General features: G+C 37.2%; 2 protein-coding genes across 5 annotated transcripts in view; one reads left to right on the forward strand and one right to left on the reverse strand.

Moving 5' to 3' along the window:
- The window catches only part of cmss1 (cms1 ribosomal small subunit homolog), a 367,856-nt gene that overhangs the window by 275,455 nt on the left and 75,488 nt on the right, over positions 1-16,913 (reverse strand). The gene's annotated exons all lie outside the window — the stretch shown is intronic.
- The window catches only part of filip1l (filamin A interacting protein 1-like), a 278,663-nt gene that overhangs the window by 210,920 nt on the left and 50,830 nt on the right, over positions 1-16,913 (forward strand). Inside the window, exon 1 of one of the 3 annotated variants that reach the window (XM_072585431.1) lies at positions 2,754-2,980. The exons of the other annotated variants lie outside the window; for them this stretch is intronic. Coding sequence (XP_072441532.1) covers positions 2,814-2,980 — 167 coding nt within the window. The 5' untranslated portion in view covers positions 2,754-2,813. Of the gene's footprint in view, positions 1-2,753; positions 2,981-16,913 lie in introns of those variants that run through there. 3 annotated transcript variants of the gene reach the window in all.

The following is a 16,913-nucleotide window of genomic DNA, read 5'->3' on the forward strand; positions in this document are numbered from 1 at the left end:
CGTCCAATTTAATAGCCTAATCCAGCTTTCTCCCCATAACCTTTGACCCCATTTGCTCCAAGTGCTGTATCTAGCTGCCTCTTGAATACACTCAATGTTTTGGCATCAATTACTTCCTGTGGTAATAAATTCCACAGGCTCACCGCTCTTTGGGTGAAGAAGTGTCTCTCATCTCCATCCTAAATTGTCTACCCTGAATCCTCTGACTGTGACCCCTGGGTTTAGACACATCTACCATCAGGAACATCCTCCTTGCATCTATCCTGTCTCATCCGGTTAAAACTTTAAAAGTCTCTATAAGATTCCCCCTCAATCATCAGAACTCCAGCGAAAACAATTCTAACTTAGTCAATCTATCCGTGTACATCAGCCCCACCATTCCCAGAATCAGCCTGGTAAATCAGCTTTGCCATGTCCAATGCAATGAGCTCAAGTAATATCCCAGATGAAGTGTGTTTTCGCTTTCAAACTAGCAGTGTCACCAAGCTGTCCAGTACAGTGCCAACACTGGCATCTAGCCAACAAGTGAAATGTGCCCAGCTTTGCACCATCAACAAATGCAGGACAAATCCAACCTCAAATTACTCCCAGTCTGTACTCAATCATCAGCAAAGTGAAGAAATATATTGTTGTTAGTCCTGTCAAGTTGAAGTCATTCATTGGTTCATTGATGTTCAGTTTGGATTCTGCCAGGATTACTTTGGTCCAAATAGAGACAAATGAGCTAAATTCCAGAGGTTAAGTAAAAGTAATTCCTCTTGCCATCAAGGTCACATTTCACCAAGAATGGCAGAAATGAATTCTAACAAAATTGAAGTTGTTGGGAACTTGGGGAAAAAGTCCTCAACTAATTGGAGTCATATCAAGCACAAAAGGAAGATGGACAAAGTTGTTGAAGGACAATAACCTCACCACAAAAAATCACTGTATTAGTTTCTCAAGGTAGTTCATAAGGCCCAACCATCTTCAGCTGCTACCTTCTGTTCATCCCAATGTCAGAACTGGGAGCATAATTGTTGATTGTACAATTCCATTCATAACTCCTCAGATAATTGAGCAGTCACTGGAAGTAAACCTTGTGAGGCTTATACAGGGAAATGCCAAACGAGTTTAATACTGCACAAATGTCAGGCAGTAACCATCTCTAACAAGCGAGTTTAAACTTTTGGCTTTGACATTCAAAGGCATTACCATAGCTAAATGTCACACCAAAATCCTGGAGACACCATTGGTAAGAACTATAACTAGACTGGTCTCAATATTACGGATACAAGAGCAGATCAGAAGTTAGGAATCCTGCAGCAAGTAAATCATCTCCTGACTCCCCAAAGTCAGCCTATTATCTCTCAGCACAATTAAGGGATGTGATAGAATACTATCCACTTTGGATTAATAAAGCTTCAGCACCATCAAAAAAAAGTGACACTTTCCTTATAGCTATCTATTTGACTGGTATCCCAACTAGGTTAAAAATTCACTCACTCCACCGCTGTCATGTTGAGGGCTGCAATGTGCACCATCTACACTGCACTGCAGCAACTTCAACAGCATCTTGCAAGTCTTAGAAGAACAAGGGCAGCGGGCATCTGGAAAAGCTACCACACAATGCTGAAAGTTCCCCTCCCATGTGACACATTATGTCGACATGGAAATATCTGATCTTTGGCTGACCACATTGGGTAATGATGTAGTATTCATATGAAATAGCGGAGAGCGAGCATCTGCATGCACACCACAAGGAACCACAGTGGCTCAAAGCTACCATTCAGAATGACATTCTGATAGGTAATTGGGAATCAACAGTAAATACTGGCCTTACCAAAATCTTCACAAGCCAAGAATAAGTGAAAGAAGCATGGAATACATTCCTATTTGGGAAGCATGGGTTTTTCTCCAGCTCTCAGTACCATTCTATGTATTTATCCCTCATACTATGCTTTGCATAATGTTTTTAAAAAGTTTTAGCTCATTGTCCCTATCTTTCTGTTAATTCTACTGTTCTAATTCCAGCAATGGATGTACACTCCCTGAGTAGTTTCAGTGGAAAGTGAAAGATTGAGGATTTTAGTACAAAGTCCCTTTATCTGACCATTTTTTATAGGTTTAACTGCAGCTAACCACAGAAGTTTGGAAGAGGTGCAAAGTTTAGCCTGTTGCTCACACCAGAATTTCTTCCACCATAACATCATGTTGCCTGTGGGTTAAAATGATGTCAGAGGAATTTCTAGATAAAACTTACTCACTAATTTTGAGACAGAACACTTCAAAAAAGAACTTAAAAAGGAAAGTTCTGCTTTTTGTATTGTACAGGTAAAATCACTTCACTGCCTTCTGTGAAATCACATAGACTTCATAATTGATTCGGTATAAATATTTTCTGATATTATTGTTTAATTATGAAACTCATTTGAAGCCGAGACAACAGTACAACTTTGATGCTGTTAAACACAGCTGCAGCCTTCTTAATTAATAACAATGAACTTAAAAACTAGACTATATTCCTAATCGTGTACTAAATTCGTAAATAAACATATGAAAAAAAACTTTTATAGAAATTCGGCAACACCATTAACCACTATTCCAGTAATGACAGCGCAGTCAATGGTAAGTAGGAAATTCTGTAACCTAAAGCCTTCCGCACATTCTTCTTGGCTGAGAACTGAGTAGACAAACACATCATTTCACAGAGCCCTGAACGTCAGCTGGAGCCAAAGTGCAGTAATAAGCTTCCTAAGTCCTAGCTATCACAGAGCTGCAGTCAGACACTCCAGGTCTGCACAACAGAGCACCATATATGGCAATGATCTGACGTAATGGGCCATTGGCTAGAGGATGCAAAGAGCACATCTCTCATTGTTTGGTGTTACTGTCGGAATGTTCACATCGCTGATCAGTGGAAGGCTGCATCGCACCATCATATTGCCTCAGTGCTCTCATTCCCACAAACAAGCTATGGAACTTCACAAACTGCAGGCTTCAGGTAGGGGACAAACAATGCCAAAAGTGACAAACTTTTTTTTATTCCCAGATGGGGTTCTTTTAAACTTGAACTTACAGTAAAATTAGAATACAGCTGCCAAAAAAAAAACTTTTGTTCGACAGTCAAACCCCGATTACAACCAATTCAATTTGTGAAAAAAGGTTTCTGGGGGCGGGGCCATAATCTTCGCTGGGGTGAGTTTACATGTTCAAGGAAGTGGGAAACATCCAAAATATATATCGAATTACTTCACTTATAGATCACTGTATGATAAAGTTCTTCATGTGACTGCTTTTCAAAAGTAATTAAACTGATAGTATTCACTACAGAAAGTTGTAAACATTAGTTCGAAGTCCTTTGTTGTGTTTTAATGAGTAACGTATTGGTCCAGTTTTCACCTGTGAATACACAGGACTCCTTGCATTTTTATTCTCTTGTGTCAAGAAGTAGTAAAGTATTGTATGCTGTGAGCACTAACAGTTTAGCACAATTCTCAGTACACTGCATTAAACACTTGCTAAAATTATGCTGAGTTGTGAAGCGTCATAACTTGTAGTCTAATGTTAATTCACTTCAGAAAACAAGTAATCACTTGTACATTAGTATCATTGTCAATGTTGTACGGTCTAATTAGCCAAGAACTATATCTTCAGTCTTAAGGCTGATATTCCCCTATGAATATTTTTTGTCATGACTCTTAGGCATGTTCTTAATTAAAAAGTTAGATATGTTCCACAACACTTTTTGTAACACAGATGTGTTCCATCATCCTCTTCCAAGAAAACAGCAATTTATTTCATATAGTTTTGCGCAACAAAGAGCCTATCCCCAAGAATTAAAACCAATTTCTTTCTTGCAATAAGTATATATGTGCATCAAAATATATATTTTAAAATACACGGTCATAAACACAGACAAAGTGCCAGGAACTCTGCCTTTTCATGTGTCTTGTATTGAAGTGTTTAAACTTTTCATTTATAGGGTCATTGTGGCACAAATTTGAAAATATTCCTCAGATTGCTCATAATTTTGGAAAGAAAGTATTGCATGTACAATGGACAGTTTGTGCCACATAATTTCTTCAGAGTAAAAAGTACTTTAACAGCTAATTAGATACAGTACTTGCAAAGGCTACACTAACAAGACTATAGTTTACACAGTGTCAACTGGTTTTAAAAGTATCACTGTGCTAAGAAAAGTCGGATTAACAATAAATCAGAAATAGGAGTCACTTCTTCTGAAGGCAACATGGTTTCCAAAACATTTCAGTGTACAGTCGTAAAATTATACATTTCAACTGTTCATTGAATAAGCATATGCTTAGCGCAAGGTTTAATTTTAGTGATCAAGTTAACAATTTTCCATTCTCTGGTGTTGATCTATACTTTGCACAAAAATGGAAAAAATTATGCAAGAAAATGCCAAAGTAAAAGCGAAAGTACACTCAGGATAAAACAATAAAGTCAGCATCTGAAAGTGATTCTGATATCACCACAGAACAGTAGATAATAAAGCTGCTATGTTCAATCCTTGAGCAACTACATATCAGTGCGCACTATAAATTAATTAATATGCAAAAGTCAGTAACAAAAGATAGTTGCGTGGTTTGATTTTATACTTTATTAAAGATACATATTGCAAAGATATCATAAAAATCAAAGGACATTAAAGCCTCAAGCCAAAACTTAAAGTAGTCTCTACCATTGACCCCATTCTATGTAGAAATAGTGCTGAACAAACAGACTATAATTCTTTTAGAATGGAAGCCCTTCTACAACATTTTTTAAAGCGATATTTTTTCACCCAATCGTAGTGATAAGAAATATTGAAGATTGTCTCAAGTCAAGTGTGGCTTTGGAAATCTTTGGAAAAAATTTCAAAAACTTCTTTCAAGCTGAATGGGGTGGATACAATTAAGGATTTTTAAAAACATATTTATGATACGCTTATGATCTGATACGCAGTTGAAAAGGATTGAACATGGTAGCTTTATTATCTGCTGTTCTGGGGTGTTAGCAGAATCATTTTCAGACGCTGACTTTATTGTTTTGTCCTGAGTATACTTTCGCTTTGATTTTTGCAATTTTCTTGCCGCATAATTTTAAGGCATATTAAATAAGGGTTCAGCTAAGGGAAACCAAAATATCTTGTGTACTGAGCTCCAACAATAAAAACATTTGAATTTACAAAACTACAATAAAGACCAATTGGAAAAGGTTAGCTAAGAAACATGGCATACATTTATTTTAATACTGAAAGTAAATAAAAGTTATTTACCATGTGGTTATGTTACAAGCTAGTATCATTCTCTTCGTGCTCTAAGTAAATACATTACTTGTGGATTATAAGTTACTAATAATAAATATTAGACTAGGTTTTGATTTCTTTTGACATTTTGGCTACATATATGCATCAATGAATGCGCATGTTGTATCAGGTCATATTTTTATATGAGTACATCCTTATAGGTTTAATGAAACCTAGGAGAGTATGCAGAGATCGGTAACATGGGTTGCTCTGCTAAGTTTAAAGTTTTATTTGTTAAAAAGTGCACTTTTGCATATTTCTCCCCAGGTCTCACCTGGGCAGCCATTCTCCAAGCATGATGTCGAACAGAGAATTTGCACACTTAAAATATTTCTGTTATTGGTACAAGGAATAATGCACATAAACTAAAAATTACACATCCTGGTGAAGGTAACTTTAAATAACTAAATTCAGCCATTCTAAAATGTTGAACTAAATGTCCTAAACAATTAAAAGTCAAATTTTCAATGTAAGAAGTCAAAGGTTACTCAAATACGCTAACTTCAATCTTAATATACATTGATTATAACGGTTGCTTTATACTTAAATTTTAATGAAAGGCTAAAAGCTTCACATAATTCAAAGTAAGATGATAAACAAGCAATCTTTTGTAATTCTATGTATTCCTCTAATTACAAACATCTGGTCCAGCAATATAAAAACAATCATTTATGCTAAGAAAGAAGACAAAACCTACAAAGAAAATTCAGCAAAATACTAAACTAAAACATATTCATTTATATTGTAAAAACACAAATATCAGCTTAAGGTCAAAAGGATTATTACATAATCAACATTTCATAATCTTCAGCTCAGCATCTTAACTTCTAAAAGATTCAATTTACAGGCCAGTCATAATGGTTTAAGGATATAATAATCTCAATATGGCTATCAATCCATTGAAACCTGGTGGCACTATCCTCACATTCACACAATAAAGCATGTAATGTAAACAAATGACGTTAAAAGTTTTCATCACCAGGGAAGTAATAACTTCATCAAAAATACATATCATGCTCCATTGTTTTCTATGAAACTGTTAATTTTTAAAAATTAAATAGTATATACTAAATGGCCAATTGTTATCAATTTTGTTGAACAGGTTTTATTTGCTGTCTGGTTGTGAACTTCAATAGGCAACCAGTGACTGAAGTAACAAAGCTTTTGAATTCCAATATTTAAAACACAACTTTCTAAGTTTTTTAATAGTTTATTCAATAAATACTTTACAAACTGTAGTGTTATTTAATGGTATTTGGCCCAGATTGTGCAGTTCTTCAGTATGTATTTATCAATGTCCAGGGATTTTCACCAAAACAAATACTTGCTAAAATCCCAGTTGACTGGATTCCTAAAGCTTTGTGTTGCCTCATGTGCTATTTAATTTCTGATATTGTCATAGCAGCCTGGTATTATTGAAATAACAGGTCTTATAATTTCATGACAATAAGTTCGAGACATTATATTATTAATACTATTATCACACTTAAAAGGCTGGTAAGATAGCATGAGACAAAGGAGGAACATATGGGAAACACACATAGCTGTATAGAAAAGTTAGTTGGCAAAACTAAAAGATTTAAGCCTAGCTGATAATTCTTTTTTGTCTTTTTTTTGACTTATTTCAAAGTTACATTATACTTTTTTCCTCAAATAAGACTGCTCACATGAACATCAAGCCAAATCAAAGAAAATGGTTTCAGCAATGATTTACACATTCAAATATTTAAGATAAAATCTCTTAGAAAGTCATGAAAACTGATCTGCAAACAAACCTATTGAACGGGAAGGCAAAATAGTTATTTTCAGGAAATTCTCATTGACAGTCTGAGTGTTGATACCTTTAAATGAAACATGACAAATCAGGAGCATGATTTTCCATCCTTTAGGCTGTAGGTATCACAATCAACACCGTTAGCAGTCTTACCATGAAGATATAACTGTCAAAATCAAAACACATAAGCAGCGTGGGGATTTAAAATACAGTCATCTGGTTGGGAAGCAAATTCATTACAAAATCACAGCATCATTAGATTTGGGATACATCAAATCAACAAGAGGCAAATAGCACATTTGCCTCATTTACATTACAATTTAATCCCTGCACAAAGTCAAGAAAGTCAGTAAGCAAAAACTCATTCTGCCAACTATTACAACATTCAATCTTGCAAATTACAATGTCAGACAAAATCACCTAGGATTTTTTTGTGAGGTGATGATTCCCAGCTTTTAACATGTTCAATTATAATAGGAACCAAATTTGTGTTTTCCCACCCATCTCTCAATTGCATTATATTTACTTTCCTCTCCTATGTAAAAGCCCTGTTACACTTTGGAAATTTCTTCACCAATGTTCTGAGATTAAATTGCTAATTGACCCCAGAACGTTAGTAAAATAACTGTAATGTGAACCAGGCTACAACCATCTACTGAAAGCATGACATCACTTACAGCCAATCAGCTGCAAATAGTCCATTGACTGGGAACATTCTTCTGACAATGTTTTTCTCTCTTCTAGTTTTGAACAAGAGCACTAAAAATATATCCAGCACTGCCAAAATTGCTCATCATTCTCAGTAGCTGTTACAACAAGTGCTATTTCTTCGACATCGTCTTTTTGCTAATGTCAGTTCTTGCTGAAGAACACTACAGATAAATCCTCTAGTTTTAATCTATTTGATGTTTCAGAGCATTCATCAAGGAAATGCTTGATGGTTTAATGTAGCATTTCTCCATCTCCCATTGAAGTTATCAATGCAAACTTGCAGAAATGGATGCAGTTACTTATATCAAGTATATTGCGCTGAGGCTCTATTTAGACTTTTTCATCGACTAGACTAGTTTATGAACTACGAATTAAAAGCACTAAAAATCTGCACAAATTTGCAAACTCTGCAAAGACTGCATTTATTTTTAATTCAAGTTCTTAGAGCAAGTATGGTCCATACTGAATATAAATTTAGGAATCCAAAAAATAGCTATCTTTTGAAATATTCACTGTCTACATCTTGCTGTTGATAATTTTAACTTTGCCTGCCCAGCATAGATGAAATGGGTAGACAGTTAAACCATTCATTGTACAGACCTACCAACATCACACTGCCTTTTCATATGTTCATGAATAGGCAAGAGGGATCAATCTTATGCCATTCACCAACCTCAAAAGACAACAGTCTATAAATATGCAGATTCCTCCAATAATATCAACATGGCCTAACAGCAACTTTAACGATGGAAGCCATTGTAAAGTGCCTACCTGAAAAGCAAGCAAGAAGCGAAGTGGTTCCCCTTCTTTAAGAAAAACTTTCCTTGTGGAGCCTGGAGCAGGTCTCACCAGGAATGATTAGGCTTCTTTTGGATCCAGATTCAGCGTCCCTCCTTCAACTATGAAGCCCTCCCAATTGAGTGCCTAAGACAATTAGTTAAATAGCAGCAATGGCCTCCTGCTGCTCACCATTCCATTGCTAACCTGAGTATTATTTTTCAATGTTGGAACAGTTTGCAATCAATTTTGGTCCCTGTGCTTTTGATTCCTGCACCAATTTAAAACTGAGCATCTCTTTGAGTAACAGATGCATGCAAATGTACAAAGTTGTAATGTTAAACGTTCCCAAGGGACAAACAGAGCGCTTTTCCAGCTATTCATTGAAATAATATTGTCACTTAGGCAATGGATTCTAAATATGTCTAAAGACCACTTAGCTTTTATAGCTAGGTCTCTCTAATGGCTGCTCTTAAATTCAGATAATTTATTTTGGAATTTGAATATAAAGTTTACAATTGTTTACTAAAACAAGAAAATAATTTTAAAAGATTTCAATTTCAATCCTTACAATTCAGTCAAAGTGTCTCTTGTAGCAAGCTCATCTGGATGATTTTGGCTGAAAGTTCCAGTCACATTTTAATAAAAAGAATGTCTGAAGTAAATTGTAACCTTCTGTGTATTTTTTAAAACAATACCCACCACAAAATATGGAAAGGACACAACCTCTCTCTTGAGATATGAAAACTAGCAAGTGACCATGATTCAGCTGTGACTGTCAAGATGAGATTTTGTTTCCCAATTTTAAAATTTCAAGAACTTTATTCTTGTTTTGTTCTTTAGAGGCACAAATTACTAAAAATAAGAAAACTATGCTGGCTTAGGCCTCAGCTGAGCATAATGCCTAATTCTAGCCATCTCACCATCAAGAAGAATGTCAAAACTCAGAGGATGGGATTGAGATTTACAAGAACCAGAGATGAGGGACTTCATCCACCCGGACATACTAATGCATCACAATTTTTCTTCATAGAACAGTGAAGATTAAGGGGAGATTAAAAGCGGTATTAGAAAAAAAGAATTTTGATAAAGAACTGGAAAGAGGGTCAGTAACCAGAGGACTAGGTTTTGAGCTAACGAGTGAAAGAGCCAGAATTGAGTATATGTTTAATGTGGGGAATCGTCATCTGGAATACATTGCTTTGAAAGTTTGGGGAAAGCAGATTTGATAGTTCCTTTTGAATGTTACTATCTATTTAAAAGGATTGAAAACTCTCAAGGAAAGAGCAGGGAGGAATGTGCCGTTGCACAGCCGACACAGGCATGATCGGCCAAAAGACCTCCTCTGCCACAATGTTGTGCGATTCTATGATAGGCTTATAAACAAATACTATCAATTTCTGTTTGTAATTTTGAAGACCTGGTACATTTAAAACATGTCCACCATTGCAAGTCATTTTACAAACAAGAATTCTTGGATAAAGTGTATTTCATGTGCACTTATTTTAAAAAAATATACTGAAATCAGAAAAGAATTCCTAAGTGAACATCCATTGACAGGAAATTAGGAATATTTGGGATGATGAGAGAATATCAGGGGAGTTGTATTAGTACTCTAAGTTGATCGAAGGTTCTTCATAAGTGCACACGATGGTTGTTGAATTTTTTCAAGTGGCAGGACAAATAAGGTTATCTAATTTTGCTGATGAAACTGGGAATTAGAAACAACATAACATGTGCTCCAAATACAGAGGGGTTTGATTAAAATCAGTTAGAAACAACATGTTAACCAAATGTGGAAGAACTGCTGGAAATGAGAAAAAAAGTAACAAATTGCTGGAGAAACTCAGCAGGCCTGGCAGCATCTGTGGAAGATTCCAACTTGAAATGTCAACTCCCCTGTTCCTCTGATGCTGCTTGACCTGTTGTGCTTTTTCCAGCTCCATACTTTATCAACTTAGCATCTGTGGAGAGAAAGCAGAATTAACGTTTTGAGTCCAGTGACTCTTCTTCAGAAGAGTCTTCAGTTCTGAAGAAGGATCACTGGTCACAAAATGTTAGCTCTGCTTTCGATCCACAGATGCTACCAGACCTGCTGAGTTTTTCCACAATTTCTGTTTTGCTGGATGTCTTGAAACGGTTAAAGGTGGATAAATCCCCAGGACCTGATCAGGTGTACCCGAGAACTCTGGAATCTAGAGATGTGATTGCTGGGCCTCTTGCTGAGATATTTGTATCAATAGATAGTCACAGGTGAGGTGCCGAAAGACTGGAGGTTGGCAAATGTGGTGCCACTGTTTAAGAAGGGCGGTAACGACAAGCCAGTGAACTATAGACCGGTGAGCCTGACCTCAGTGGTGGACAAGTTGTTGGAGGGAATCCTAAGGGACAGGATGTACATGTATTTGGAACATGGCTTTGTGTGTGGGAAATCATGCCTCACAAACTTGATTGAGTTTTTTGATGAAGTAACAAAGAAGATTGATGAGGGCAGAGCAGTAGATGTGATCTATATGGACTTCAGTAAGGCGTTCGACAAGGTTCCCCATGGGAGACTGATTAGCAAGGTTAGATCTCACGGAATACAGGGAGAACTAGCCATTTGGATACAGAACTGGCTCAAAGGTAGAAGACAGAGGGTGGTGGTGGAGGGTTGTTTTTCAGACTGGAGGCCTGTGACCACTGGAGTGCCACAAGGATCGGTGCTGGACCCTCTACTTTTTATCATTTACATAAACGATTTGGATGCGAGCATAAGAGGGACAGTTAGTAAGTTTGCAGATGACACCAAAATTGGAGGTGTAGTGGACAGCGAAGAGGGTTACCTCAGATTACAACAGGATCTGGACCAGATGGGCCAATGGGCTGAGAAGTGGCAGATGGAGTTTAATTCAGATAAATACGAGATGCTGCATTTTGGGAAAGCAAATCTTAGCAGGACTTATACACTTAATGGTAAGGTCCTAGGGAGTGTTGCTGAACAAAGAGACCTTGGACTGCAGGTTCATAGCTCCTTGAAAGTGGAGTCACAGGTAGATAGGATAGTGAAGAAGGCGTTTGGTATGCTTTCCTTTATTGGTCAGAGTATTGAGTACAGGAGTTGGGAGGTCATGTTGCGGCTGTACAGGACATTGGTTAGGCCACTGTTGGAATATTGCGTGCAATTGTGGTCTCCTTCCTATCGGAAAGATGTTGTGAAACTTGAAAGGGTTCAGAAAAGATTTACAAGGATGTTGCCAGGGTCGGAGGATCTGAGCCACAGGGAGAGGCTGAACAGGCTGAGGCTGTTTTCCCTGGAGTGTCGGAGGCTGAGGGGTGACCTTATAGAGGTTTACAAAATTATGAGGGGCATGGATAGGATAAGTAGACAACGTCTTTTCCCTGGGGTTGGGGAGTCCAGAACTAGAGGGCATAGGTTCAGGGTAAGAGGGGAAAGATATAAAAGGGACCTAAGGGGCAACTTTTTCATGCAGAGGGTGGTACGTGTATGGAATGACTGCCAGAGGATGTGGTGGAGGCTGGTACAGTTGCAACATTTAAGAGGTATTTGGATGGGTATATGAATAGGAAGGGTTTGGAGGGATATGGGCCAGGCGCTGGCAGGTGGGACTAGATTGGGTTGGGATATCTGGTTGGCATGGATGGGCTGGACCGAAGAGTCTGTTTCCATGCTGTACATCTCTATGGCTCTATGGATGTAGGAAAATGGCATGATCGGACAGGGCATTAAGCAGTAAGAAATCCAGTTAAATTGTGTTAAACTGCAGGAAACAAAAAAGAAGAGTGGAATCTAGAGATATTTTTGACAAACTTTCAAACAGTGCACTGCAACAAAAATAACGCAAACCAAAGGAAGCACAGTTCTAATGAGCAGAATGGCCTCATTCGTTCCGTAACAATTCTGTGATGTACAACGAAAAGAGTAAATGTCTCATGTATTGATAATTAGGGTGATAAAAACACAGATCAAGCAACATCTGGTGTACTAAAATGCAGGAATCGCAGAATTGATGAAAGTACATCCAAAATAACTAAAATTGATATTTAAATCAAGCATCAGTACCAAAAAGAGATGCTACAGAATCTAGGAATCTTTACATTTCAGAGTGAAGATTTAATATTTGCAGTGGCGTTTAAAATTCTAAAAGACTGAGTTTTAATAAATGCTTTCTACAACCATAGACTTCATAAGGGGAGAACTGAAATGAATGTCAGAACAAAAGAGGTAAACATTGGAGGGTGGTGAATATTTGGAACAGACAACCCTGGAAAAGTGAATAGAGTCAGCAAACTAAAGAGGAAAACCAGCAAGATAATGGCAGCTTTTAATCTTAGGGTCCAGACAAAGAAAATAACCCTCAACATGTCACATTTCTAATAAGATCCTAAAATGAAACCATTAACCCTTTGATAGCTACAATATTTCAGCATCACTGTGGAATTTAACACACCATTTAAATCCTTCATTTTCAATCACACACATATTGACCATTTAATTCCACACTTTACACAAATTAAATTGTCCAAAACCCTAAAGGAAACTTAACTAGAAAATATTTTACATAAACACAGAGATGAGGAAACACCTGCTTTGAAGGGATTATATAACTGTAATGATATTAATTATATTCTAGGAATTTTCTCTAACCATTCAACTGAAATGGAATAACTCCTAAAATATTTTAGTGACTGTTGTTATTCTTGTGCATTATGGACAACTTGCTTGAAGATCGAGAATGAAATGGAAATGTGTAGCTCAACAAATTTTCTTTGACAAGTTAAAACAAAGGATGGAGAATAAAACAATAGGCAAAATTCATGAGTAAAATAAGGATTCACAGAATTGTTCACATTTTCAAGTTTTCAAAACATATAGTGAAGCTGTAGCATTGCAGGTAAATTACAGAAAACCTTTTATATCAGTACAACACTATTTTCAAAACTTAAACATAGAAATTGAGTGAGAATTACACTATGGTGCATTCAGATATATTCCTAGCAAAATCAGAATTAGCATCAATTCATTATTCTTTATAGACAATCCAACATTTCAGCCTTTATATCATATACAGTATATTGTAGCGTGTAAGATAAGATAATCAGAGGGTTAGATAGGGTGGACAGTGACAGCCTTTATCCTCGGATGGCTAGCATGAGGGGACATAGCTTTAAATTGAGGGGTGATAGATATTGGACAGATGTCAGAGGTAGTTTCTTTACTCAGAGTAGTAGGGGTGTGGAACGCACTGCCTGCAACAGTCGTAGACTCACCAACTTTAATGGCATTTAAATGGTCACTAGATAGATTAATGGGCGAAAATGGAATAGTGTACATTAGATGGGCTTCGGATTGGCTTCACAGGTCAGCGCAACATCGAGGGCCGAAGGACCTGTACTGCTCCATGGTGTGTATTTGTGTACACATGTACATCTGCATCAACATGTGTGCTGAGTTACTTCCCTGGAGCTGAGACAAAGTACATCACAAAAAGGGTGTAGACTATTCTGCAGGAGGAAGAAACAGAGCCAGGTATTGTGGTACACATTGATACTGACAAAACAGAGAGGTACTGAGGTTGTATGGTCATGCTTTTAGGAGATAGTGAAAAGTTAAAAAGTAGGACTTCAGAAGGTAGTAACCTGTGGATTACTCCATATGCCATGCCCTGTTTAAAGCAGGAAATGGAGAGGATCAATGAGCAGATGGAGCCCTGGAGAGAAAGGGAGAAGGGGATGGGCTTGAAGGTAGGCGACAATATTCAAAAGTAATAGTTTGCACCACAGAAATGAGATCAATGTCCTCATGGGAAAGTTCATTACTGTGGTTGGGTACAATTGGCAGGGACATATGGAACCAGCATATAAAAGTAAAGAAAAAATGCATAACAAAAGTAAAAGTGTTGGATAGTATTAGAGAAGGAAGCAGTAACACATTAGGTAGGAGTGGACAAAGTAGGACTATGAGGAATTAGAGGTTTATAATACCTCATTGTAAACACCTAATGTTTGATGAATAAGGTTGACAAACTAGAAGCGCAAACACTGTATGGTTACAGTTTAGATCAGAATGATGCTGAAAAAGCATAGCAGGTCAGGCAGCACCCGAGGAGCAGGAAAATCGACGTTTTGGGCAAAAGCCCTTCATCAGGAATCCTGTATGGTTACAGTATATCAATGTGTCAACAAGTAGAACCTGACTTAAAGTTGAGGTTCTAGGTGCTTACTACTCAAGTGGTAGATTGGATTTTAGAAACAATAATTGGGGAGGAACTTAACATGCACTTGGAAAGGTTTTGAGTTAACTAAGAAGAGCCAACAGATTAAGCGTGTTCAATAAGTTGAATTTTGTGATTCTAAAACAGAGGAAGTTGATAAAGGGAGTATAGTAGATTTGTCTATATATATTTTTAAAGTGTCTTTAAAAAATCTACTTAAAAGGCCTTTTAACATAATTGAGATGCACATAACAGAAGGATCAGTATTAGCTTGGATAAAAGATTAACTTTAAGACTGAAAACAGCAATTTGTGGAAAATGGCTGTTTTCAGACTGTAGCATAGTACACTGTGGTGTTCCCCAAGGGGCAGTACTCCACCATTTATATCAGAAAAAGTGTATAAATGACATGGATATCAGAATACGGAGTACAATTTCAAAATTTCCTGATGAACTTAGACTTGGAGGTGCAATAAACAGTGAGGACAACACCTAATAACTATAACAGGATGTAGATAGGGGAGTAGAATGAGCAGACTGATGGAATGACATTTTCTGACAGATGTGATATAGTGCATTTGGCAAAAGGGGTAGGGAGAGGCAATATAGACTAAATGGTGCTGTTCTAAGGCGTTTGTAGGAATGGAGAAACCTGAAAGTTCACATGCATAGATTTTTGAAACCACCAATATATTTTAAGGGAGTGTTTAGTAAACCTTTTTGTGATCTTGCATGGGAGATTTTAAGTACCAAAACAGGGATTTTATGGAGAGCAGTTACAAAAGGCACAAGTCAAGTGTTTCATCCAGTTCAGGCAATGTTGCTTTCAGAAGGATGTGAAAGTTCTTGAAAAGATGCAGAGGAGATATTCCAGAGAAATGCCAGTGATGAAGTAGGTACTACGTTAGTCTGGAGAAGCAAAGGTTTTTCTACTAGGAGCAAAGGAAATTAATGGGCAATTTGACCAAGGTATACATGATTATGGTATCTTTCAAAAAGTTAGACATGGAAAAACTGTTCCCATTAGCTATTGTTATAAGGACAAGCTACAGATTTAAAGTTTAGACCAAGAAATGCATGGGGATTATAAAGAAGAACATTTTTATATGACAAATGGTCATGACCCAGAACTCACCAATGAAAGCAATGGTAACAAATGATTTCAGAAGAAAATTGAATCGAGATTTGAGAAAAGTAAACTTAAAGGATTATGGGGATAGATTTGTGTAGGGATCAGCCAGCACTTACATTCCTGAGCCATGGTAGTGACACCTATAAAAGGTGCATGAATGTCAGGGGTCAATGGATGCTCAGCTGGGACTCTCTCTCTATTGCACAAAACACAAAAAGTGGTTTCTTGGATGGGGTTTTGGAGAGTAACTAGGACCTGAGAGATCATACTTCAACATTAGTCAGAGAAACAAAACTGAAGGGAAGGATTTAAAGAATTTGCAATATAATTATGAACATTTGCAGAACAGTTGAATAATGTCATGGTATTCAACACATCTGTTAGTTAAGCATATTAGTGCTTTGTTAAGCACTTTAGACTGTCTTAGGTTATGAAGCAATAGCTCAGAAAGGCCTTCAGATTCTTTTTTCTCCTAAGGCTCCAATCATTGCACCAATGAGATAATAATGAGTCAATTGCCTAGCTGAGTTTTGAGATCAGTAAGAATTTTTTGTGGATGCACAGTCAAGGCAAGTCTATCGCTAGCTGCCCTCCAGTAAATGGTAATAAGCCACCTTCCTGAATTGCTGCAGTTTCTGCAATGACAGTACTCTCACAGCATGCATCTGTTGCTGTATGTGGGTAAGGACTGCTTCATTATTTGATGAATTTCGCATGGTCCTGAACAGTCTTATGATGGAGGGAGAGCCATTGCTGAAGCAGCTGAAAATGTTGGGGCCTTGGACCTAGAACTCACATTGAGGAAGTCCTACAGTAATATTCTGTGACTGAGATGATTGACCTTCATCCACTTAGCCACCTTCATTTGTGCTGATATGATTCCAAACAGTGCAGTTTTTTTTTCCACATTCCCACTGATTTCAATTTTACTCGGAGGTCTTAATGTCTTGCTCAGGTCAAATGTTACCCTAATAACACTGGGTGGCCTACTGTTACTTGATAGCACACAAAACTCAT

The sequence above is a fragment of the Chiloscyllium punctatum genome, chromosome 15, assembly GCF_047496795.1.
Source record: "Chiloscyllium punctatum isolate Juve2018m chromosome 15, sChiPun1.3, whole genome shotgun sequence".
Lineage (NCBI taxonomy): Eukaryota > Metazoa > Chordata > Chondrichthyes > Orectolobiformes > Hemiscylliidae > Chiloscyllium > Chiloscyllium punctatum.